General features: G+C 35.1%; 1 protein-coding gene across 3 annotated transcripts in view; it reads right to left on the reverse strand.

Moving 5' to 3' along the window:
• The window catches only part of LOC122839361 (receptor tyrosine-protein kinase erbB-4-like), a 265,949-nt gene that overhangs the window by 46,072 nt on the left and 194,915 nt on the right, over nt 1–24,962 (reverse strand). For all 3 annotated transcript variants that reach the window (XM_044130859.1, XM_044130861.1, XM_044130860.1), the window contains 6 exons: nt 20,678–20,768; nt 18,061–18,260; nt 13,935–14,067; nt 8,765–8,858; nt 3,590–3,744; nt 1,069–1,113 (listed from right to left, as the gene is read on the reverse strand). In XM_044130859.1, coding sequence (XP_043986794.1) covers nt 1,069–1,113; nt 3,590–3,744; nt 8,765–8,858; nt 13,935–14,067; nt 18,061–18,260; nt 20,678–20,768 — 718 coding nt within the window. The remainder of the gene's footprint in view (nt 1–1,068; nt 1,114–3,589; nt 3,745–8,764; nt 8,859–13,934; nt 14,068–18,060; nt 18,261–20,677; nt 20,769–24,962) is intronic.

The following is a 24,962-nucleotide window of genomic DNA, read 5'->3' on the forward strand; positions in this document are numbered from 1 at the left end:
TGGCTGCAGAAATGCTTTGTGTAATTACATATTTCTGATAGCAACAGGTAACAGATTTGTGTAACAGCTCACTCTAACAGCAATGGCAAAGATACAACTGCATGTTAACAGGAGCTCTCGGGGATCTGATAAGAGCTGATCACTTCTCTAGGTTAGCAGATAGCCAAGTTCCCATAGCAGATACAAAGCTCTTTCATCCTATTGGCAGTGTCTGTAATTGTTTTTACAACCACAGATTTTTTTTTGATTTTTTTTTTTTGTATTTTGCAGTATTTCTTCAAAACAGCTGTTCTGCAAAGGCTTCTGAGATTTGTTTTATTACATTGATGAACAAATAAACAAACCAAATAAGAACCACAGAATAAAGGCCAATGTTAAAGCTGTGAGGAAGTCGAAAGGAGGGTGTTAATAATTAATACCCAGGGCTTTGGAAAAGCTAGCTATCAAGAAAAACAGTTAAAGCCGTCATTTAAAAGTGGAAAACTAAGAGATCATAGCAACTGTGAATCTGTTGACAAATATTTATTTTGTACTCCACACATCCAACCTATATGGAAGAGAAATAAAAAATCACAAACTATGTTGTCTGTGCAGACTTTGACAAAAAAAACAAAACATAAAAATATATTTTCTATAACTATATAAATTGTTGTGAGAGTGATTTTTGGATCCATCTTGATCCAAAGATTATTGTGTGTTTTTTTTATCTATCCCCTTTTCCTTCATATTTCCAAAATGTGATGCCAGCAGTTTTAATTCTAAAGTCTTGAATCTATTTGTAGGAAACTAGAAACAGCTTATGCTTTCCTTTTCTCCCCCATCGCCTCAAAACAAATGCTAAATTGCGATCAATTCATCAAGAACTGCATAAAATCACAAGGACACACACATGCACGGCGGCATGCACAGAGAGGCATTAAGGATACTCACAGGGACAGTGTGGCTTAGAGCAATCAATTAATCAAAGACTTTGCTTACTGTTATTCTTTTGTGCATCTGTGTGTGCTGCTGTGTGGTAATGTTTTAATATTAGAATGTGAAAACACTCTTTAGAAAATAACATCATACCTGTCCATCCAGCCGATGCAGTCTTGTAGTCTTGGTCCAAGGCACCTTTATAGGACACAAAGAAATTTGGAAATAATGCTCAAACATAAAATAAACACACATAGATAAAAAATTAACAAGCATTAGCAATAGCGAGGAGAATTTCATATTGACATTTTTTTCAGGATAGCTTGCTTTACTGACCGCCAAGTATATGTGAATATAGATTTATGCTAAGTTCAAATATTCTGTTGGTATCTTTAGGATGAAATAATTTCCAAAAATATTTTCTTGCTTGATTTAATTTCCAAAGTTTTTCCAAAATTTTGGAGAAATTTCTTCAGCTATAGCTACTGCATTAAGCAATAAAAAAAAAAATCAGACAAGTGGTTGGTGTTCTGGTTGCATAAAACATCTGTTTCTTCCCCAAACAGTAAATCTCAGGTCTTTCATTTTCCCACCCATAGGCTTGTTTTTTTTGTTGTTTTTTTTTTGTTTTTTTTTATGAGAAATCTACCTGCATGTGAGGTTGTACCTGTGACAAAGAGTCAGTCTAGTGTTTTCCATTTACAACTAAATTGTTATGCTCAAGCAAGCTGGAGACTGTCACTCAGGAGAAGAAAAATAACACAGAGAGGCTGTGACATAAAACCCCTGTGGAGTTAAATACAAAACGATGTCTTTCCAAACCCAGTCGAATATTACGTTGAGCAGTAAGTGGCTTGAGAGCAGCGGAGAGTGGCAGGTTACTACATTGAATCCTCTCACTATGATGTGTTTTTTTGCTTCTCGCTTATTTTCCACTCCTTGCTTTCATTTCACTTCATTTCTATAAACTGGTGTTTAGATTGTACATTTACATGTGAACAATTTGGATTGCAGGGCATTTGTGAGTATGTATCTATGAACATCTAGTCATGTAGGAGTCTAATTATGTAAAATGGATGAATGAGAGACAGAAAGAATCCTAAAAATTCTTACCTTGAAATTCTTACAAACCAATTTCAATTGCTGCTGTTATGTTGACAAACATCATTCCATTAATTTTCAAATATTGATATTATGTATGTGTAATGCATAGCCCATTTAGTGGAGAAAAGACAGATCATTTTCCAAAACTTTCTCCTGAACATGATGACAACATAACCTCTTCAAGCCAAGTGAGACAAGTGAGAATGACACTAATATATTAAAAATAACATGACATAAAAAGACTTAATAATCCTGTGTTGTAGATAAATCCCCTTTCATTTCAATTTCATCAGTGGGTGTTCTTAGGTTCTCACCTGCTATCAGTAATAGTGATTCTGATTAAAACGAGATAAATTTTAGTTGTTATAAAATGATTTGACTTCCATCTGATCAGTTGCTGCCTCTGGTTTGTATAAAAGTTAAGAAGAATCAAACTTATTTCATTATACAAAAAGATAAGTAAGGAATAGGGAGGAATAAGTTGGAGCATATATACAACAAAATAGCACAGTGAAGGCAGTCACCAATGATTGGAGAAGGAATGGGTAACAGAGACATTACAAAAACTGAAGGTTTGACCAAAAAAGGCTCCTCAGATGCAAGCATTAACACTGAAGGAGCTCCAGGAATAAGTACTGTCTCTGCTCTACATGTCACCCATTGAATTCTCCATATATCTGAGCTAACGAGTACGGTTGAAAGACTGAATCCTTTTCTTACATTGGTAATATTTCTCAAACCCTTACAGGAGAAAGGTCCTATTCTCTCATAAAAACTTGAACTTTGGGCCACAACTAAATGACTATGGTGCTAGCATCACAGCCTGGAATTACTTTTCGGATGAAAGTGAGGTTTTTGTCAAGGTGGAATGAGTTGTACATATTTTCAAACACCAATCATCTCTGGCATTAAACCTTCAACTGAATGTTGAAGATAAAGAGTATTTTCCTTTTTCCCAATCACTGATTCCACACGTACATACAAAAACTTAAAAGAATTACTTCATGCGAACATTCAAGTTTCCAAAAATGACCTAGCCAGAACTCAAAGTTTAACAGAAGAGGGTTGTGGACTACTATGTGTCCTCACAGTTTAAAAGACTTGGAGAATTTATATAAAGTACAGTTAGCAAGTCACAAAGATTTAAATACAAGAGGCCATACTTGACTTTTACATCCAGGTTGGTAAGAAACAAATGAGCTTCCAACTTGGAATTATGCTCTTTAGTAACTTTTCTGCAATTTTTTCAAAAACAAACCTGAGCACTTTAACTTTTGAGTAAAAGTAAAGTTAAACTACATCCTTAAGCTATCAAGGCTTAAAATATAACACAACAAAAAAAATAAAAAGATAAAGTCCTGTTTTGCATAAAGTTTGACTATAATTGTAATACTACATTACAACAAAAAATGGGAAGGAAGAAGCATCTCTTTTTTTTGCTTTTTATTTCTTGCTGACAAGTTGTAATAAATGGGGGCATATTAGAAAAATCTAGGATGTCTGGTTTATTGCAGGGAAAAGGCCACTTAAAAGCAGAACTCTGATGTTTCCTCAGACAGACTGCTCTTACCCTTGGGTGCAGTTGGCATGGCAGGGATGGCATTCGTTGTTTACTTCGGCATATTTGAAGATGAAGCTGTTGGCACCTTGTAAGCCATCAGGACATTTTTCTACACAGTTCGGACCGTCCTTGAAATGAAGGCATTTCACACAATGTTCCGGGCCCTGTGGGTTATGGCAAAAAGAAAAAGGGAAAGCATTCATCTTTTAGATGCTTATTTCTGAAAACAATCATCTTTGAAAGAGTTCAAGCAATACATTTTCTAGTACAGTCGTAACAGAAATTTCAGTGTAAAGAAACAATTGGTTTTCTATTTGGCTGTTTTGAGGTTTATAGCTAGAGGCAGCCATTAAAACTACTTCCAATATTAGTGAGTTCAATTTCCCGAAAACTGACGGGTGTGTATATAGAAAACATATGCAGGTAAACCTAATATAACGAATTCGAATGGAAAGGAAATGTATTGTCACCGTTCTTGTTATAAATCTTCGTCAAAGTTTGTTTGCCTGAAGAAACCTATATAACCAATAATGTATGCATCTTAAAGCATTGAATTGTGAATATGTTAGAGAGGTTTTCCATTACTGGGATGACTTTACATTTGCTTGCTTTATCTAATCAACTGCTTAGATAGTACATACAGCATATTTTTTACTGCATATGGGTATTATCTTTTGTTGCTCATGGTTAAACCATAAATTTTAGAGATAAATCTGTCCACTTTGACAAATCGCATGCTTCAACTGGCAACAACCCCCCCTTAAACTTTCAATTGTGCAATCATACAATTAACTGTGATGAAACATTACACCACTTTTTCACACAAATAGCACAACATACTAGAATGTTAAATATTGTGTTCAGATAGTTCTCTCTCTCAATGTCGTTTACTGAAAGCTTATTTTCTGTTCTGCAAGCTCTTTGTCAAAACTGCTATTTGATTTTTGTTTAAAGACAGTAACCCTGGTTTCCCAGGAGGTTCCTATTCATAGCAGGACTATCTATGTTCTGTCTTGCACTATTCTAGATTATATTTTATCCTTTAACTTTGCTTATGGACAATATTTCAGCTTCTTTTGCAGATTTAATGGGCATAGCTTAGTCAATATTCCTTGATGGTATTGTTGTTTAAAGTGATCTCAAAATGGATTTACCTAAAACTGCAAGACTTTTTTGTAGCTTTGCACTGAGCTCCAGGAACATCTCAGCTCTATTGTGTGTGGCTCTGATAAATGAGCACTAACATATAAACGGTTTCATACTGGGATGGAAGAGGCACCTGTAGACATTATAGCTAATGAGAAGGCTTAAGATTTTAAACACAACTTTGAGCATCAGAATCACTAAAGCAATGTGGATGTGAGATAACTAAATATATATATATATATATATATATATATATATATATATATATATATATATATATATATATATATATATATATATATATATATATATATATGTATTCAACACTTTTTACAAATAATTCTAACACATGTACATTGGCCTAAATGTTCTCTAATGTAGCTCTGACTTTGTATTCCAGTTTTATTTCTTCTAACAAGTTGAAGATCAATCCCAATCTTAAAATTTTGGAGCCTGTTATGGTTTTCCTTCCAGGGTAGCTCTGTGTCCGCCTGCATCCATCTTCCCATCAACTCAGAGTACAAGTACATAGATGATTTTCAGGTTTTTATTTGTGAAATGAAATGTAGTCTTTCATTTTCATTCAACTTCACATGCAGTTCTTTGGTTTGTCTATTAAACCAAAACCAAATAAAATGTGATGAATTTGTGGCTGTTACTTGAAGGCATAGAGAAATGACTAAATAGAACATATAATTTTGGAAGCTACTGATGATTTTTGTTAAACTTAACTCAGAAATGTACATTTCTAGAAATGTATAAGAAATGAATGCATGCTCTAATGTTTGTTATCACTACATGAAGATCAGACTTAGTAAATTGCTGCTGTCTTCACATCTGCATGGGGACAGAAAGGCATGAGTGGGGGAGAGCTAACTAAGGTGACACAAATAATGCAAGAGTGGAGTTGTGGGGAAGAGAAATATAAGATAAAAATAGGCAGTGCACACTAATAAGTGAAGAGAAGCAGAGAGGGTGGATGTGAATGCATTACAACCAAGTAGTGGAGAGACAGTCTGAGAAGTCTAATAAGGAAAAAAGAGAGAATAAGAGGAGAAAAAATGGAGAAAACAGGCGAGACCGTAAAGCAGCACGAGCAGAGCAGGCAGATAATAACCATCGCTCACAGCCCACACAATGACCATAACAATTCGACTAGAATAGGATTTATGGTGCTAATATAGGCGCAGGAGGGGATAGAAGAGGGAAGGAAGAGCGGTGACGAGGTCTCTCAGACAGGCCTCGTAACATCAGCAGGTCTAAATAATGTCATCTGACAGACACACACACAAACACACGCAAGTATGGTCAGAAAGAAATTTACTTTTCACATACATCAACAATGTGAAAGTTCCTCTTAATGCATACATTATCACCAACAACATATATGAAAAATACTTTAGAGAAATAAACAAACACTTGTATTACTCTCTTAAAGCTTTCATAGATGATGCCTGTTAGTGGGAAAATAAATTAGTTTATATAAATGAGTGTTCGTAAATAGCTCAGGCAGCATTTTATAAGGGTCTGTTGAATGTGTGAATGTGTTTCTCAGGAATATGTGCTCTTACACCTTGTGTGTCAAAGAAGATGTACTCAACCTGGTATAATTATGTAAATTGAAAGTGTTACTGTTAAGGCTTTTAGGTTTTGCCCAACATTTTGAATGCATGTTATCACCCGTGAAGAGGAGAAAAAGAGAGAGAGTGTATATGTATGTAGGCATGTACTGTGGCTTTGTCACACAATGTTTGTGTTATTATCAACATGTTTTAATGCATATTTTGAAGTATTAAATTAGAACAGCATGATGGAAACAGTCAAATTAAATTTTCTCTTTTTCTCCACTGGATGTGGTGTTTTGCGCTGCCAAAAAAAAGAGTTAATGCTAAAGGGGAGATGAAAAAAACATTTGAAGAGTAAGTTCTGAGGCAGCGAACACTCACATTCACTGGTGGGTCTGTGAATGAACCACCAGTGGATGGGAGCTCCTTATTCAGAAATACTGCTGTACAGAAGCAGCAGCTTTGCAATAATAGATATGATTAAATGTTGCCACTATGAACGGCTGTTCTTAGCTATAATCCGGTCACAAACCTGATAATTCTATTAAAACATTTCAAACTTAGAATGTTTAAACCAACACTCTGTAAATTTAGGGGAAGTGTCAAGAAGATAATAATTATTTAAAAGTAGCCATAGGAAGTTTTTTTTTTGTTTTTTTTTTTGCAACAAGCCATCTTGGGGACACAATAATGCAAATGAAGGTGCTCAGGTCAGACAAAATGTTAATAATAAAAAAATAAAACGGACGTTTAAAAATGCTCTTAATCTAAAAGACACATTGCCAAAAAATAGGTTTTTACATGTGCCAATATTTTTGAAATATGACTTAAAATACTCACAGCTAAAATGCACCTATAATGAACACATGCACTAATTTGTAGCGATTTATTATTTAAAGTCACAGCAAGGTAAATTGAAGTTAGTAGTTTTAATATGCAAATACATTCAAAGATTATAAATTCTTTTGAAAGGTACCGTCTCAAAGGGCTTTATCTACAGTGACTTTTAAAAAAATGTTTTATTACTACTGTGGGTCAACCCCCACATATTGCCCCACTCAATTATGGCACTGGCATTTTGATAAAAATGTAAAAGAGGCTAAGAAAACCAACAAAAAACCTCAACACTAAACAGGCTTTCTTGAGATAAAAGGATTAAATGTCAAGGATGCCTCCATCACTTGGCTAAATGGTTCCTAGCATAGGACCTCTTCATACCTATGCCAACAAAATGGCAAAGGTCTATCCCTATGCCTCTTCATATGTATGAAGAGGACCTATGCTAGAAACCATTTAGCCAATAAAAGTCACTGTCTATAAACTATAAAGCAATTGTCATGGGCTCCATTGTTATATCATGGTTGCTGTGATTGATTTGTACATCAGGACTGTGCAAGCCACTTTTACACAAAATATAGGTTTACATTCATTTCTTTGAGATTTCATAGAATTGTCATAAAAAAATTTACAAAATGATTTAGTTTTATTGTTTTAGCTATAATCTAAAACAGTAGATTTTAAATTATAACTATAATATAATACCTAATGTGTAATATCTATAATTCACTTCCAACTTTTGTTGGAAGCTCCTTCCACAAGCTTCACTCAATAGCTTACAAGAATTTTGGCCAATTTCTCCATAAAGAACTGGGTTTGCTTTGTAGACTGCTTTGACAGACTACACTTTTTAAAGTCTTATTTTAAAGTATGAAAATTAGCTCTTGAATGGCTTTGTATTGACAAAATCAAGAACAAAAATTGATTGTCTGGCTGGCAAACAGCAAGTATTGAAGACATTTTGATTAGTCTTAAATTGTGGTAACATTTAAGATTAATGTGTCCACTGCATTTTATAGTCATAAAGTGCAATGGGCTAATCATTACTTAAGAATTTTGCAGCAAGCTAATACTTTCCTGTTCACTCCAAGATCTGTCTAGCCTACATCAAGTCTGAAGTGGACAGTTCCACAGTGTACACTTTGTATAATTTATAACAAAGTTAAGTGACAACACAATTTTAATGAAAACACAAAAAGGAAACATGTATAATGCTTATTGTTTATGGACACATTTAGAACATAAAAAAAATTTGAACACATTTTTATGTGAGTGTCCTGGTTGTCTAAGCATAACTATAAACATATTTTCACTCGAAACATTACACATAACGAGGGGATCGAGGATAGTGTTGTGAATGTCCATGCATAATCATAACATTTTTAAATCTATATTGGTATTTGTAATGCTCTTTTACTTTTATTTATTTGCAGTCTCATAACTCCTGTAGGAAAAATAGAACTATGACACATATTTTTCTCACTGAGTAATAGTAGCATATAGTATTAGTGTTTAATAATCAGATAGCAACCAGTGTATACAAATATCTCTGTTCTCTACTTGTATAAAGCGCAGCCATCTATGAAATGATTACTTCCATGTGCTTGTGTATTCTTATCGGTTAGAGCAAGCTTACTGGGCCGTGGCAGGTTAAAGAGTCATCGTCTGCTCTTTCACACTGGGCATCACACTCCACACACATTGAACCATTGGCATACTCTCGAATATCCCTGTGAAACAAGAAAGTAAAAAGCGAGATGGGGCAAAGTATTATTAAATGATAAATGTTTGAGATAAAACAGAAATCCTAGTGGCAGTAATGCCAAAGAGCTGTGAAGTTATTTTCTTAGAAACAGTAAGGATTGTTCAAAAATTACATGGTTAAAAGGACAAAAATAAACATTAGAACTGTACTATGGTATTTTTATTACAACAAAAAATACTGTGCAGCAGAATATGCATTTCAACAGCCTAATTCACAAGTGAACATTGTTTGTAAAAAAATCTTTTCCAATCAATTTTACCCAAATTAATCCAGAGTGAAACTGACAGGGTTTGAAAGAATAAGGGGAATCGTAACCCAAGAGGTCGACACAGTTGAGAGGTGCAGCATGTGGGGGAATGGCTAACGTTTTCAAAGTCAATTAAATTATGTTGGTGTTATTCAATTTCTGCTATCTACGTATAATGGTAGAGTAGCAGAGTGGTTCAAAAAGTCATTCAATTTGACCACACTGCAACTGAGTTAGCACTTTGCCTTTGTTAATACAGAAGAAAGAAAATAAAACCAGAGAGTCCGACACAGTCTCCTTAATAATTATGTCATATTCAACAGTGGCAAATGCTGCACTGAGATCCAACAGCACCGATGCTGTGGTTCTTCCACAGTCTGTATTATGTAAATATAGACGCTTAGAGGAAGGATATCTCAGCACATTGGAAAACACAGAAACTGGACTGAAAGACGCCAATCCAGCTGATCATTATTATGAAGCTATCTAACTGTTTAACAGCTTTTTCAATAAATCTGCTAATGAATAGAAGGAGACTAGCCTGTAATTCTGCAGTAGCGATTTGTCCCGATTGTTCTTTTTTAAAATCATTTCTAAAGCCTGGGTGAAAACACCCAATAAGAGAAATGGGTTTACTATTATAATCAGCTCAGATGCAAAGACAGGTAGGACTTTCTTAAGGAAGGTTGTAGGCACAATTCCAAAGATTGTATGCTTAGTTTTTGCATGTACAAGCTAGATTGTAGACCCTTGCTGAACCCTTACTAGATTGACCCTTGCTGATCTTTAAAATCTTAGAGCATTGTGTTGTTACAAAATCCTATTCTAAAAAAAACATGCTGTTTACACCTCTGAAATACAAGGCAAGGTAAGCACATCAAAGCACAAACTAAAGAAAGACTGAAATACACAATTTATTATAAGATACATGGTAAAGTAAGGGGTAAGGATTGTATTCATGGCTGCTTTGGCTGGAAGATGTGTCAATGATACAGACTCTGAGACTGGCACAGACGTATAGGCAGACAGGTAGGCAGGGCGTGGCCCCGTGCGCAAGCAGTGACTGTGACACGCAGTGACACGCCTAGCCCTCCTGCCCTATCAGCATCTCAAGATCCTGACTCTTCTCCAAAGAGGCCTCCTGAAATTTTGTAATCAGGTTGTATTTCTGAACTCAAAAGGAGCTTTCATGTAATTCTCTGTTAACAAAGACAAGTCTGCACAAAAAACCCTAAAATGTCATTAAAAAATCTCCCCAGGGTGCATGTTTTCTCACTATTTAAAGTGGAGGAAGATAACATCAAGGGACTCCTAATGTTATGAGTCTCTGCAGGGTGCACCTAGCTCCCAATGCTTTTTAAATTGTACTCTACTTCCCCCAGTTCCGAAAACAATCTTGTATAAGAAGTAAAATTAAACAAAACTGGAACACCCTGATAAAAAAACTTTGTGTTTTTTTTCTTGTAAACTTTTCAGGCAGACAGTGAGTGAAAGTAATACTATTTAAAATTATTGCACACATATAAATGTAGTGAAAGTCTCTGTTGTATCTGATTCAGGAGTGGCTTAAACAAATGCAACAGTTGTAGTCTACCTTGTGAACAAACCTGTGTCTGATGGCTCTTGTAGCTTTAACCAGCTTGCAGTTCACACATTTTGAATGTGCCTAAATCTCTTAAATGGTCTTTGATTCACAATCAAGTAAAAATTGTAGCTATCAACATATTCTCTGTGTTAACACAGTTTTTCTCAAGATAGGCAGATGTGTTCAGGAAGATTCAAGTTAAATATGTACTAAGTTTTAAGATGCTCTGGTAAAGTACAGTTCTGCTCCTCTTAAACTGTGGGTTTAGATTAGATTTGAGAAGAAGATATCTGTTACCATGTTACTTAATTAAAGGCATTTCAATGAGATGTGTAATATGTCTAAGCTAAACATGTTGTGAGAGCCCAGGCTCATTACTATCTGAATCTTACATGCATTTTAGACAGACAGATCCTGCTATACTTTGATGTTGTGTCAGAATCACCAGCCCAATTTGCTGTTTACTTATCCCTCAACGACAGAACAAATTAGCCAACCTTCCTATTCAAGTGTTTATTGTCAAGAAAAGCCTACTCATTCAGTATCTACCTAAAAGCCAACTCTACACTTAACCCTCCTGTTATGTTCGTTTTTGAAGTACAGCAATAATGTTCGTGGGCCAATTTGACTAGGGGAGTGTTTAATCATGCAACAGTGTCAGAAACCAAAAAATTACGCCAAAACATTTTTATATCTGATTATTAACTCCAATACTAACTATTTCAATCACAATGATGTTTTTCAATAGGTGATCTTTATAATTGAACTTAAGACACACATACTGTTCAGGGTCAAATTGACCCGCTGATTAAAATCAAGACAAATGAGTTATGCAGAGAGTATTTATGTTTTCCTCCACTTCTGCTGAGTGTCCACTCAGAGTGGGTGGAGTTTGTCCACGGGAACAGAAAAGGTTCCCGTCAAAAGTTGTATGAACACCTGCTTTCTCGCAGTTTCCTAGTGAAGGAAAGATAATAGTGAGAAAGTGGGTTTGTGTGCGTGCACATGCGCATGAATTTGTGTGGTGTGTTGGGTTTGTGTGTGAGTCGTGAAATATGGTTCCTAGCTGCAAGGAAACATATAGAATTGGAAATTTTTTTATCTTTTTTTGCACTTTAACTTGACTGCCGGGTCAAATTAACCCGAACATTATCCATGTAAAATGAAGACCCAGGGGGTGGTGCAAATGTGTAAAATGAATAAATTTTAAATGTATATGTCGAGTGCATCTATTAAGACAACTAGAAAAAGTTTCATGCGAAAATAAAATACTTCCAACTATTTAAAAAAAAAAAACAACAACTTTGAAATGGGTCAATTTGACCCGGAACATAAAAGGAGGGTTAAATATGTGATCTGCATTTAAAATATTAAATTATAAAGTATGTTGTTTTTTTTATGGTTGAGTTAAAACGTCACACTCATCTATTTATTTCTAAAAGAATAATTATATTTTATAACTAAAACATACATTATTCCTATGCATACCGATTTCTAACAGGTTCAGCTATTACCCTGTACTAAAATTCCTTCAGTGAAAAAGTGTTTATGACTGACTCGTCACTGCTTAATACCCTGTATAAGTATCCTTTTTTTTTTTTTTTTTTCTTCATGCTTTTGGAATGGTTTGGATCAATTTGTGGTGTTTTCATCATGTTGTCTTGACTGTGTAAGTGTTATATGATGTGCTGTTTTGTGCGGGTAAGGGAAGGGTGGGGATTTGATCTTTTATGTTAATATTTGTATATCCATTTGGAAAATTTTATTTAAAAAAAAAAGTCTTTTTTGGGTTGGGTTAAAATATCACACTTATGCATCTATTTATTTCTAAAAGAATAATTATATTTTATAAATAAAATATACATTATTCCCATGCATACCTATTTCTAACAAGTTCAGCTATTTAATTTATATATGATAAAATATAATCTATTTTTTTTTTCCTTTCATAGTTGAGGGATCCATCTTTGATAGTCTACACACTGCTGAAGTGAATTTGATTTGCTTTTGGCATTTGCAGGACTGTCTTATTTTCTATTACACTTCCAGCTGCAGAGTTTTCTCTCCCTACCCTACCCACCACTTCAAATGCTGATATTCAGTTACCATAGAGCCTTGACTGACATGTTCTCTTTCTGGAGCTGTAAAATCCTGAGATCTGTCAGTGACCATACATACTGCTGCTGGGAGACTGAGAGGAAGCTTCAATAAGTGCAAGACTGTTATCACAAACAACAGAATAATGAGTCATTGTTTTTGTTTAAAAAAATAAACACAGCATATGGATATATCCAGCCTACAAATGTGGGTGTTTATGTCTCCATTCACACATCTGGGTTATCACTTTAATGTGATTTTGATCATGTATAGTTTGTGGTTAAAGGCTATAGGATATAAATAGGTTTAATAACATTGTCTCACTTTATGCCTCCAGAATAAAACATTACTGACCTTAATTAAGGTTTAAAGATCATGTATGTAGCTAATCTGAGATGAATTTGTACAGGAGTATTAAAATTTTTTATGGGGGCTAAAAATACAAGCCAATTACAAACGTAATTTAATGGAAGTTCTAATTTTTTATTTGATTAGTAAATGCACTTAATTAAGATAGGTAAATCAAAAAAATTTAAACATCTGGCAAATCTGTTTCACAATAAATTTAGAGTAAATGCGCAAAGATATTAACCAATGTTCTGCAACATTTGAAAAAATACAAAAAATAAAAAGGGATCTTTCTCATTTATCACAATGCTTCCAGCTCTCTCTGTGACCTTTACTGTCTTGAGGGCTATTGTAGGTTTGAGTATGTGCTGCAGCACAACTCAAGGCAAAAGACTGCATATATGCCTAGCAGATAGTATTGTTAGGCATATAGTATGGCCCAGCCTATGTGCCTATTCCTAGGCATATAGGTTACATACACCTATATGCCTTGTGATACTAGGCATATGAAACTTGTTGATTACTTGAATAATCAACAACTATATGTTGATTATTCTATACTATATAAAATAATCAACAAATACTCACTCTAAACAGTCATATGTCATATTAACAGTCCGTGAACGTTTTTACTCTGTGCATTGTTCGACTGGTAGAACTGACCGCACGTGCGTTTTTATAAGGTTCATTTTTTGTCTTGTTTCAAAAATTGACCGTTTGACGGGACAGTACTATCTATCCATTTATATACATGCATTACTTACCCTTCATACAGGTGACAGGTATCTACACAGGTTCGTCCCCGGCTGAAGTACCGGCAGGATAGGCACTGGTTCGGGCCAGGACCCCAACATCCAGCATCAGAACACAATGTGTCACACACCATGTGGTCCTTGGCTGCTCAGGACAAACGATAAAAAAAACAGTGAAATTACAAAAAGGTTGCTTTTATGCATTTCTGAATGGATGATGTAACAACAATGTATTTGTTAAGTTATCCAGAGTTTGGTTCAAAAATACCAAAAATAATAGCATCACTCATGACAAGACATAGGTTAAATGTCTCAAAGCACAAGATATTCTGAACATTAAATGCTTCTACCTCATCATGACAACTGCCTATTTGTGTTGGTCTGTAAGATCTATTTTTCATAGCAACAGATTTCTTAAGCCAAGACTGGGATAAATAAAGTAAGGCAGATGGGTGAGTGGCTGTGGGACTAAATTATTTCTCTTCCGGAAACAAGAAAGTGTCAAACAATAGACACCAAGACGTCTGGATAATTATCCCTTTTGGATCAAATGGTTGATAACACAAACACTGTTGTGTTCCAAACTGTGTGAATGTTTAAACTGTGTGTATAATAATTAATCTTTATGCATAAAGTGTGTATTACTACTACATGTTTTGTGCAGTTAGCACAGTAGGGATCTGTGCTGCTTCATTATCTAAATGCTGAGCAAACAATGGCAAACCACAGATGAGACACGGAAAGAACTTGCAGATGCCACACAGATTTGTTGATATAATTTAGGCTAACAGCCAAAAGAGTAGAAAAAATGCTGTTAGGTCTTGTTTTTTTATGCACTACCGATCAACCCAGAATTTCTCATCTGCTCTGCTTTATAGATCTATATTTGTTCTTTGTCTCATGTTCCCCCACAACACACTTCTATAAAAGTTATGACACATGGAAGCACAATGTTAAAATACTCTTCACTAAACATGAGTTTAATTTTACTTTTGGCCACTTGTAGGACACACCACATAACCTTGTGGTGTATCGTACTATGTTATGCTATTCTGAATGTTGCAGTTGTTCAAAGAAGAAAACTCAAAATCAGTTTTACGCTTTTAGGGAAGAATATAAAGGCTTTGGCTTTTACAGCACAAAAGCCACATCTGGTGTCACGTGTAAACTGACCAGACAGAGGAAATAACAAGAATAAGAGTGTTTGGGGGCTGACAAAACACATTAGCAGTGCTGGAAGATCAAAAAGAGCAACTTGAAATGTGTCTAAAAGTCTTGAAAAAGCCCTACCATTAGGAAGAAAGAACAGCCTATTGCAATGAGTGTGATAATGTTTTTAAAAGGAAGGAAAGATGTGACAAAAATGTAAATAACGTAAAAAGACATTTACTAAATGGTAAACGTGAATGTGACTCTACTGCATTTTCTATTAGGACTGATCAGATGTCAGCCATTGGTTCATGGTAGCAATCACTATGTTTTGAATGACTCTTGAAATCTGTTAGAGGTCTACTGACACAGTGTGATGTACTTCCATCGAGTCGGGCAGTATTGTATTCCCTTGCACTATGGTGCACATTATTTTACTGATTTAATCTGAGCATTTTGACCACAATATTATATTCACATTAAGAGGGAGAGGAGTAGACTAGTTGCTGTCTATGACTTTGACTTGCTCTTCACTGATTCTTGTTCACCCACATGTCCACACACAGCTCCTGGTATAGGAAAAGGAGCTCTGAGGTATGCACTTAAAATTCTACTTTTATGTAAGTCCAGTGTATCCATGATTGACCTTAACCACACTAAGCTATGTGATCAGCCAGATTTCTGGGTTGTGTCATTCAGAGTAAACCTGTGAAAGCTAGTATTCTTTGTTTTTTTCTTTTACAGATTTAAGGCCCCATTATTGGAAAGGGATTATATTTTAAAGAGGTTTGACGCTTTATGTTTTTGAAAAGTGCTCAATTTGCTGTATGAAAAACTTTCTTTACATCTGCAGACACAGATATCCAAAACCCTGTGATCAGGGCATGCACACACACAACTGGTTTTTTGTTCAAACCATCAAATGCAAGCAACAAACAGCTGAAGTTGGATTTCTCCTTTGTAATTTGAGTCTTCGCAATGTAAAATATTTTGTGCTAAACAAGCTTTTTACAAGTTAAATAAATTGTGCTTGCAAAGACACCTGCTCATGAATCTAGGTCAAGCTTTGAAGCGATTATGCAAAATGAAACAGACGTGGTATATAAAACAAATTATCAAGATGCAATGCCGTAAAATATGAGGCAGACCAATCTAGGCATTATAACAATGTAATATGTAGACAATTTTCACCAATACAACCTGATATTTTGTGGAAGTACAGGAAAAGTCTGTCAGGAAAAGCTCTGGAAGCATCGTGTGCTGTAGCGGTATACACAACTATCAAGTTAATTGCATGCAAATAAGTTCTTCATCATAATGTATTTCTGATTTGGAATCCTACATTGCCAAAACTTCATACTGAAACTCTATAAAACTTATATGTGATGACATGGTCTAACGACTGAAAGCTGTGTTGTTGGAATTAAGTGTTGACAAGGACACAAAAATGTACACTTGAGTTGTTCACACTAAACGATTGAACCAAAAATGAAAAATAAAAGACTGAGCAGAAATCAGTTGCTTAACCATATTCCTAATTCAGAGCTTAACAACTCATTCAGTATCTACCTAAAAATATGTCACTACAGTAAGTTCAACTCTGGCCACTTTCTTCACTTTAAACTTTATTATTCAGAAAAGTTCAAAAAACTATGTCTTGGTTTCTCCAGATGCACAACAGAATTATCTTCAGAATCACAATAAATAAGTGTATTTGTAGACTACTTTTTGTTTTCCATAATGTAACAGATTCATTTTATTCTTGTACATATTTGGACAGTCACAACCTTGGTTGTATTACTGGTATGCAGAATGGACCCAAAATAATAATAAAAAAGAAACAAATAAATGTATTTCCATAATAAAACAATGAGTTGGTTGCAAGTTCAAAATATAATTTTGTACCATGAATATGTGCACAGTTTTGATATTTTCACGTATAGGATTTGAGAATATCCTCACAAGCAGTTCTGTTATTTTGTAGAAATAATTTAATCATTGAGCTAAATATGAATAACAAAGACTTTCCCAATAATGAATTTATGACATTAAAGACATTTTCTGAGCTCTTTTTACAGAGTTACAAAAAAGTGACTGTTTCCCTTTGGGAGAAATAGTAATTAAATAATGTGTGTGCATTTTGGTGAAAGCTTCTGGTCTAAACTGTCCTGATGGTAAATATATTATTGTATGTAATTATGGGCTTTAATACCTTTGTAAATTAATGGAACATTCCATTCATGCAAAAGCAGAGTAATGGAAAGGTTGTTTGTGCTTGGCACCACTTCCAGTGCCTTGAAAAATAATTCATAACCCTTCAACTTCCTTTTCATTTTGTATCATTGGAAATGTGAACATATGTGCATTTTATTGCAATTTGTGTGACAGACCAACCTAAAGTAATGCATAACTGCTAAGGCAAGGAAAATGACACCTGATATCCAAACATTTTTTCAACAAAGAAATGCAGTATGTTTTTTGTGGTTACACCTCTCTCTCCTACCTTACTCTGATACACCCAGATAAAATCCAGCACAAGTTGCTTTGAAATAGACTTTAGCTGTTAAACCGATCCAGTGCTGAATAATTGACCTGAAAATAACAGTTTCTTTTAAGTAATAAAACAAAAAAATTGTCAACAAGAATTCCTCACTCTAACAGGATGACATTGATTTGTATTGGTTTTAACATTTTTGTGACCTGTTAAATACTTTACATATATTTATATATTTATACTTTGTTTATAGTCAGCTAAGCTAAGCTGTGTTAGCTGGAGATAGGCACCAGCATCCCTCCGGACCCCTCTAAGGGACAAGGGTGTAAGAAGATGGATGGATGTTTATAGTCATTAACCATGAAATTGTCGGTTGACAGTTGTAGCTTAGTCTAATTGCTGAAATTATATGTGTCTTTTTTATGTAATGACTAAACTTTTCCATTTTATTTTAATTGACACAAAACATTTCCTAAGATGTAACTATTAACTTACCACATTCTTGTGGGCTTCTGTTGCTGCGAATAAGGACATTTTGGTTACCAGCACGAAAGAGTCTTGTCCAGTTCACAGTGCTGTAGTAGCAGAGTTGGCTGTTCTCTGCAATGTGGACATTCCCAGCACTGATCTCTCTCAGGGACTGAAGCTGCAGTGATGAGATGCCCTGCTGTTTTAACACCAACAGGGAAATCCCACTGAGAGGGCAGAATAGGTGGAGGTGAGAGAAAGACATGGCCAAACAGGAACAGGGGGAGTATGAGAAGAGAGGTAGAAAAGTTGAGTTTGAATACAGAATGGAAAGGGGAAAAAGAGAGAGAGAAAACAGGACAGTTTACTGAAGATAAGTAAATTTTATTGAGTTAGTATTTGTTTGAGCCCAAGGCATAAATGCACAAAGCACATTTTAATGATCATCCCCGAATCCAAACAAGTGCCCCAAAAAGCACAAAAACGATTACACAGGTAGGTTTTCACATTTCTTTTCTTTTTTTTTTTTTCTTTTTTACCTCGGACACATTTACAAATTAAGATGCCTTAATTGCACATAAACAAAGCTTATAAACTTGGATCTTAGAGGCGTTACTATCAGGTCCTTACAAGCACATGACAAAGCATTTATTTCTTACCAAAGGTAATTATTTTCTCAATAAAGCATCTGATAGACGCTAGTTTTAAAGTGTCCCTTTTACAATCAGGAGGTCTAAAGTAAACACATTTCATGTATCTCATATGAGGAGATGTTGTAAGTGCTTATAAAATATTTTTTCTACACCAGATAAACTCGGTACATTATATGAATCCCTGAGCTGTTTTATATTGTGCATCATTACGGCCAAATTTTTGTGTCTTTTGCAACCATTTGTAAAATGGTATTGTGTGTTCCTAATTTACCAAATTACATAAATGGACAAGGCAATCTCAAAACATGTTTTAGAAAAATGGTAGGGACAATAATATTCTATTCTACAAAATTAAACCAAATTGTGGCTCTGAACTTTTACCCTTTGCTTACTTATTTATTTATTGATACATCAAGAAATAAAACAACAGTTTAGTGGGGATCAAACCAGCAACCTCCTGATCACAGGGCAAACTCCTTCCACCGTCGCCACCATATTGTCTAAAGTGGAAATAAATGACCACAACGTGAAGCAGTTAAACAACCTCTGCCTTTATTTACTTTTGTTTTTAAAAGTTTCCCCCATATTTTGTTCCTTTTGCTCCACTTACAGTTTAAATATGACAGAAAAGCAGCAGGGAGTCAGAGCCATCAGACAGACAGAGTACACAGGATCAAGAACAGGGCAAAGGTGAGAGGCAGCCTATAATTTCTCCTGCTGTTTTCATCTGCATGCAGGTGCACAGCACATAACCACACTTTTAAAAAGATACACACACACACCTAGTCTGCATTATATAATCAGACATGACTTACAATATTACCATCCAAATGTCACTACACGTTTCCAAGCACTTTTGCGAAAAGCAATGAAAAGTAAGTGATAAATAATTATGTTCCATCAGATGAGTTAAAACTACTTGAGTCTCCAAATGTCAAAACAAAATCATGACCAAAACCATTTCCAAGCAGTTTTCTTTGTAAGTGATAATTAGACTTGGAAAAATCTAAATTCAGAGCATTTAATCACAAGAAATGAAGGTATCCACTAATGATTTATGTATAAAAAAAATTAAGTGTATGAACCAAGCAACATTAAATCCCAATAGCTTATTGATGCAAACAATAAGTGACAGATTTATAAGTCTTTCAATGTTGTTGAGTGCTCATTTTGCAACAATGGAACAATACAATTTTGTAAACTATTGAGCTGATCCTAGTTCATCCAATTTTGCAAAAATATCCCATATTATAAGTTGGACAAACAAAAAGCAAATGGAAGCTTTGTCAAACTGACATAAAGCCTTGCTAAACCATAACCAAAAAAGCATTTTATTACCAACCTGAATCCTATACTTTTGGGTCAGTGTTAAACAATTGTAATTAGGATTTCTAAGCAAACTGACATTTCTATTCTCAACTTCAATATCATCAAAACAGTCATGTTTATGACTTAATGGACTGGCTATATAAATGTAAGAAGTTTTGTGAAACAATTAAACTTGCTATCAAAGGGTCTCGCCTTCCAGCTGCAGTTGATTCAGAACTCTTTCCTTTCAAAGGGTCTCCCGTTTGATAGCAAAGGGATTTTGCAAATATTTTCAGTTTGCAAAAGAACATACTTCTTTCCTGAGGTTAGCTGTGAGACCTCTCTGTTTACATTTGGTATAACTTTTTAAAACTGCCCAGAACATTGCGTTATGCACTTAGTTCAGCAAAGACATTCTGCATATGTACATTCTGCATATTCTCTACATATGCAGAATGTCTTTGCTGAACTAAGTGCATAATGCAATGTGTCAAGTTACTGTAAATTCCATAAATGAATATGAATTCACCAATTAGTCCGTCACCTTGCTGCTGGTACACCTGAATTTTTCTATTGAGGGACAATAAAAAATTTCTATTCTATTCTATCCTATTAGGTTAAACACATATTCCACTGTGCAAATACTGGCATATTCACAACACATTTGCAGTTTCTTCAGGTACCTGTACAGCGCTCTTCCCCCGATAGTTACTAGGTTGGAGAAAACACTCAAGTCAGTCATGTTGTCAGGCCAAGACTGGATGTTAAGGTAGCCTAAACAGAGAGAAATGCAAACACAGATACATAGGTTATAAGTCTAAGGCACAAAGATTCTGACATATTTCCAGAGGTAGCAACAAACTTCAAGCAGTTGCCATATTAACTGAGTGTTGACATGGTAACACCACAAACCTTTGACTCAAACATAAGCTATAGGATTGACTTATACAAAGAGGATTTTCATACCAATGCAGTCTGACATGTCAATATTCCTTTGGATTTCCTCCTGCTTCTCCTTTGTTGAATCATTTAAAGGATTAAATGAAAAGCTGGAATGATGGCTGTGGCTCATTTATAATTTTCAATAATGGATTCAGAAATATGAAATATTTAGTAGAAGAACAGTGGGTGAGTACAATCCCCAAGCTAACACCAGAAGACAAACAAAACTATGGGTTAGGGGAAATAAATGAGGCTAAATCCACAATGAAAAGATAGTACAGTCAGGAGAGAATGAAGGGAAAGGAAGGATTTAATGTCTTAGCAAATACAAAAAAGCTAGAATTAACAGCAATTATTTCAGCACAAGAAGAAAACATAAAGGACACAAGCTGCAATAATCACCAAGTAGAACCAGCAGAAGGTGGTGGACAGTAATTAAAAAAGAAAAAAAAACAACAGTCTGTGTCTTGGGATGTATAGCACATTCTTCAATCAATAAATAGTATTTGACATGATCATATTACAGTGTGTGATTTCCTCCCACTGGGTGCATAATATTGTTTATCCAAAAGTGGCTTGTTGAAAATAGAGAGCAATAACCTTGAACAGCCGCTTTATCAGTTTGAAGACATTATTTGATTTGTAATGTCAATCCCAGATGAACGGCAGCAGCATTGGGAAAATGTTTGTAAACAGTGTTTACAGAGCAGAACCAGAAGGCCTGAGTGGTCTGGAAGGGTGATGCAACAGCAAATCTTTAATGTATTGTTGTGCTAAACTGTTCAGTGATTTATAAACTAACAAACATATTTCAAAGTCTATTCTCTAAGCTACAGGGAGTCATTGTAAGGCTTTTAAAACTGGGGTGATATGCTCCATCTTCCTGGTTTTAGTGAGAACCAGAGCAGCAGAGTTCTGAATCAGCTGCAGCTGGAAGATAGACTTTTTTTTTTTTTTTTAGGCAGACTTCTGGGCACACTGTTGCAGTAATCAAAGATAAATGCATCAATGAATTTCTCCAGATCTTGGTGAGATGACAGTCCTTTAATCCTGGAAATGTTCTTCAAGTGACAGATGGCTGACTTCTTTCTCTGAATATGTCAACAAAGAGGTTTTGTTTATTAATTAATCTGATGAGTCCAGGTGTGAGTCCATCATTTGCCTTCAATCCATCTACCATATTTTGAAGTAAACACACATTAAATGCACACAGAAACACTCCAAATGCAAACATAGTATTTAATTGAAAATAGCAAGTTGATCTGAATCAGTTTTCATCAAATTGCTAACAGCACTCACTTTTAGTAAGTTAATTGAAATTTGTGGTTGAACAGTCTCTCCAACGCTTCCTACTTTAGCTGGAATAATTTAGAAAGAGCAAATTTTTAATAATTGTGTTTTTTCTGTGTTGGAAAGTACTTTGACTCAGTAGTGCATGCTTCCAAGTGCATGGAAGTAAGGTACAGTAAAGTAAAGTGTAAGTACAGTAAAAAAAAAAAATCATTTGCAGCAAAGGAAAGCAAAATTTATTTTATTTTTTTGCAATTTTCTGCCCCTTCCTTTTAATTCTGTTAACTTACTATATCTACTAGCACCAGAGTTGTATTATGCTTACAACACTTAGTTGCACTGGCTTGACCACCACCAGCTGTATATTTGTCAGGCATATCTAATTGGTATATGATCATCAAGATAAATGACAAGAATGGCTCATATCCTGAATGCCAATTGACCTCATAGATCTAAAGAAAGATACTGTTTCATCTGCATCCTCCATAATGGAGTAAAAATTTAGTTTCATTCTATATTATTAATGAAATGATAATAAACCATTTATTGGTTATTTAAGATTGTGAATGTATGGGAGTATGGGAACTAAAGAACTAAAATAAAAACTGTGACACTGGGTAACCCCACAGTTAGATTAAAGAATGGTATGTTAATAACACAATCTGTTCATCAGCACATTTTCAAATCCAGTAGTGAACTCCACATGATAAGATACCACATGAAAGTAAAAGCAGTTGTTGAATCTGACTCCTCCCCTTAAATGGCACCTAAATACAGTGATTTCTATATGACTAATTCCTATTACCCTTTCCTGATGTGCACATTGTGTAATGGTAGCAGACACGCAATCTTGTGTCGGTGTCACCTAATAGATCTGTCCATTTCCCATCTCCTCAGCTTTGACAATGTTTGATTTTGTAAGATGAAGAAGTGGCTCATGTTATGCTGAGAGCCACATTAAAAACGCACCAGACCACACAGCAAATTGCTCTGTTGAGGCTCTTAGCAAAGAGGACCAGAAGCTCACAACTAAAGGTCAAGATGGCTTAAGTTGTGGTGATTACAGTTCTGAGTCAAAACATTGGTAAATCCTTATGGGAAATTATACAACTTGATTACTCACTTGTTGCCCTCTTTGAATAAGCTATGACCTGGTAGGATGTATTTTAAGATCCATTGAAATAAAGAGAAAATAATGAATAGTAAAAGATGAAGGAGTGAGTGTGGATGGTAACAGATGTCCTCCTATCGTATTCATTTGAAAGCTAAGGCAGTGTTATTGTGACCTAAGGGTCAGAAAGCCAGGTTGACTTCTTCTGTCAGATGCCATATTTTCTTGACAGCTCAGGGAGACAACAAGTTGTGCTGACACAAATGTCTAAGTACATGGCCACAGGTTTATGCCCCATCAACTGCTCTCAACCAGCCATCACTCACCAAAAAAGGAAAAAAAAAACACTAAGAATAAATAAATAAACACACCTTTAATATACATAAATTAAGAACCTGGTTGTCGCTATTATTAAGGAAGTTTAAAGTCTCAAAATAAAGTAAAATGCTTTTATCGTTATTTTTTTGAAATTCCAATTCAATTTGAGAGCATTTATACCATGGATAAAGTAGTCATAATCCAAGTGTCCTAAATCATCAGGTAACTTCTGCTGTCAATGCCCTGGACAACCGCTTTTTGTCAAAAAGGCAGCACTTATTCTCCTATAACATTTCATAGTGATGGATCATACACTTGAGAGGATCACTTAACTATTTTACTTTGCACAAATCCCTAAATCGGGGGTGTCCAAAGTGCTGCCAAGGTACCACTGCTGGCCCTTTGGAGGGTCATGTGTAGCAATTAATCACATTAAAGAAGGTAAGTAATTTGGCCTGCCAGCCCAGATGATTAATTGAGACTGACATAAAACACTTTAGAACAAGATTTTCACAGACAAATTATTGTTTCGCAAAATGTTAAAATACTCTACATGAAATATGTCAAATTCAAAGCCCAGGGGAAGTTGTTTTTTTTTTTTTATCTGTATACTGTCAATTTAAATCGGTGTGAAAAGATGTTCAATATATTTGGTCTCATTTTCAGTTCTCAAGTGCCAAAATCATAATATAAAAAATGTCCAAGCCATTCTGTTCTCGTGTTCAACTTTGTGTAATTTTCATGAGAAATGCACACTGAACATTTTTTAAAGCTTAACCTTCCATAATCTAGTCGACTCAGACTTCATAAGAACGAAATTTAACATCTGACTTATTGTCACTGTCACTTAATTTTCTGGTGCTTGAGATTTATTTCATTGAGCGTCTCCTATTATGCACTTACATGGTAGATGAAAAACATTACTAAGAATATATGAGATCTGTTGTCACATATGTGTTTTTATTTTAGGAGGGAAGGTGACATCACAGATACAGGCTGTAATGTTCTGCTGGCACTGCTGCATGTCTGGGCTGGAAAAATGACAGCAAACACAAAGCTCAAAAGTGGCAGCGGCACAGGAGAGCTGGACAATTACCGATGCACACCGCATGTTCTGGATCTTTTCTTCATAGTGCGTGAAGGGAGAGTAGGGACTGAGGGACTCAAGGCTAGAGAGCCCCCAAGGGAGGAGAAGAGGAGAGACAGAAGAGATTGAAAGTCTCATATAATATTCATCTTATGCTGCATTGTCTGTCCTTGGGGTGGACAGTCTCGAGAGAAGGGAGAGGGTTGACTTGAGCAAACAA

The sequence above is a fragment of the Gambusia affinis genome, linkage group LG11, assembly GCF_019740435.1.
Source record: "Gambusia affinis linkage group LG11, SWU_Gaff_1.0, whole genome shotgun sequence".
NCBI classification, from domain to species: Eukaryota; Metazoa; Chordata; class Actinopteri; order Cyprinodontiformes; family Poeciliidae; genus Gambusia; species Gambusia affinis.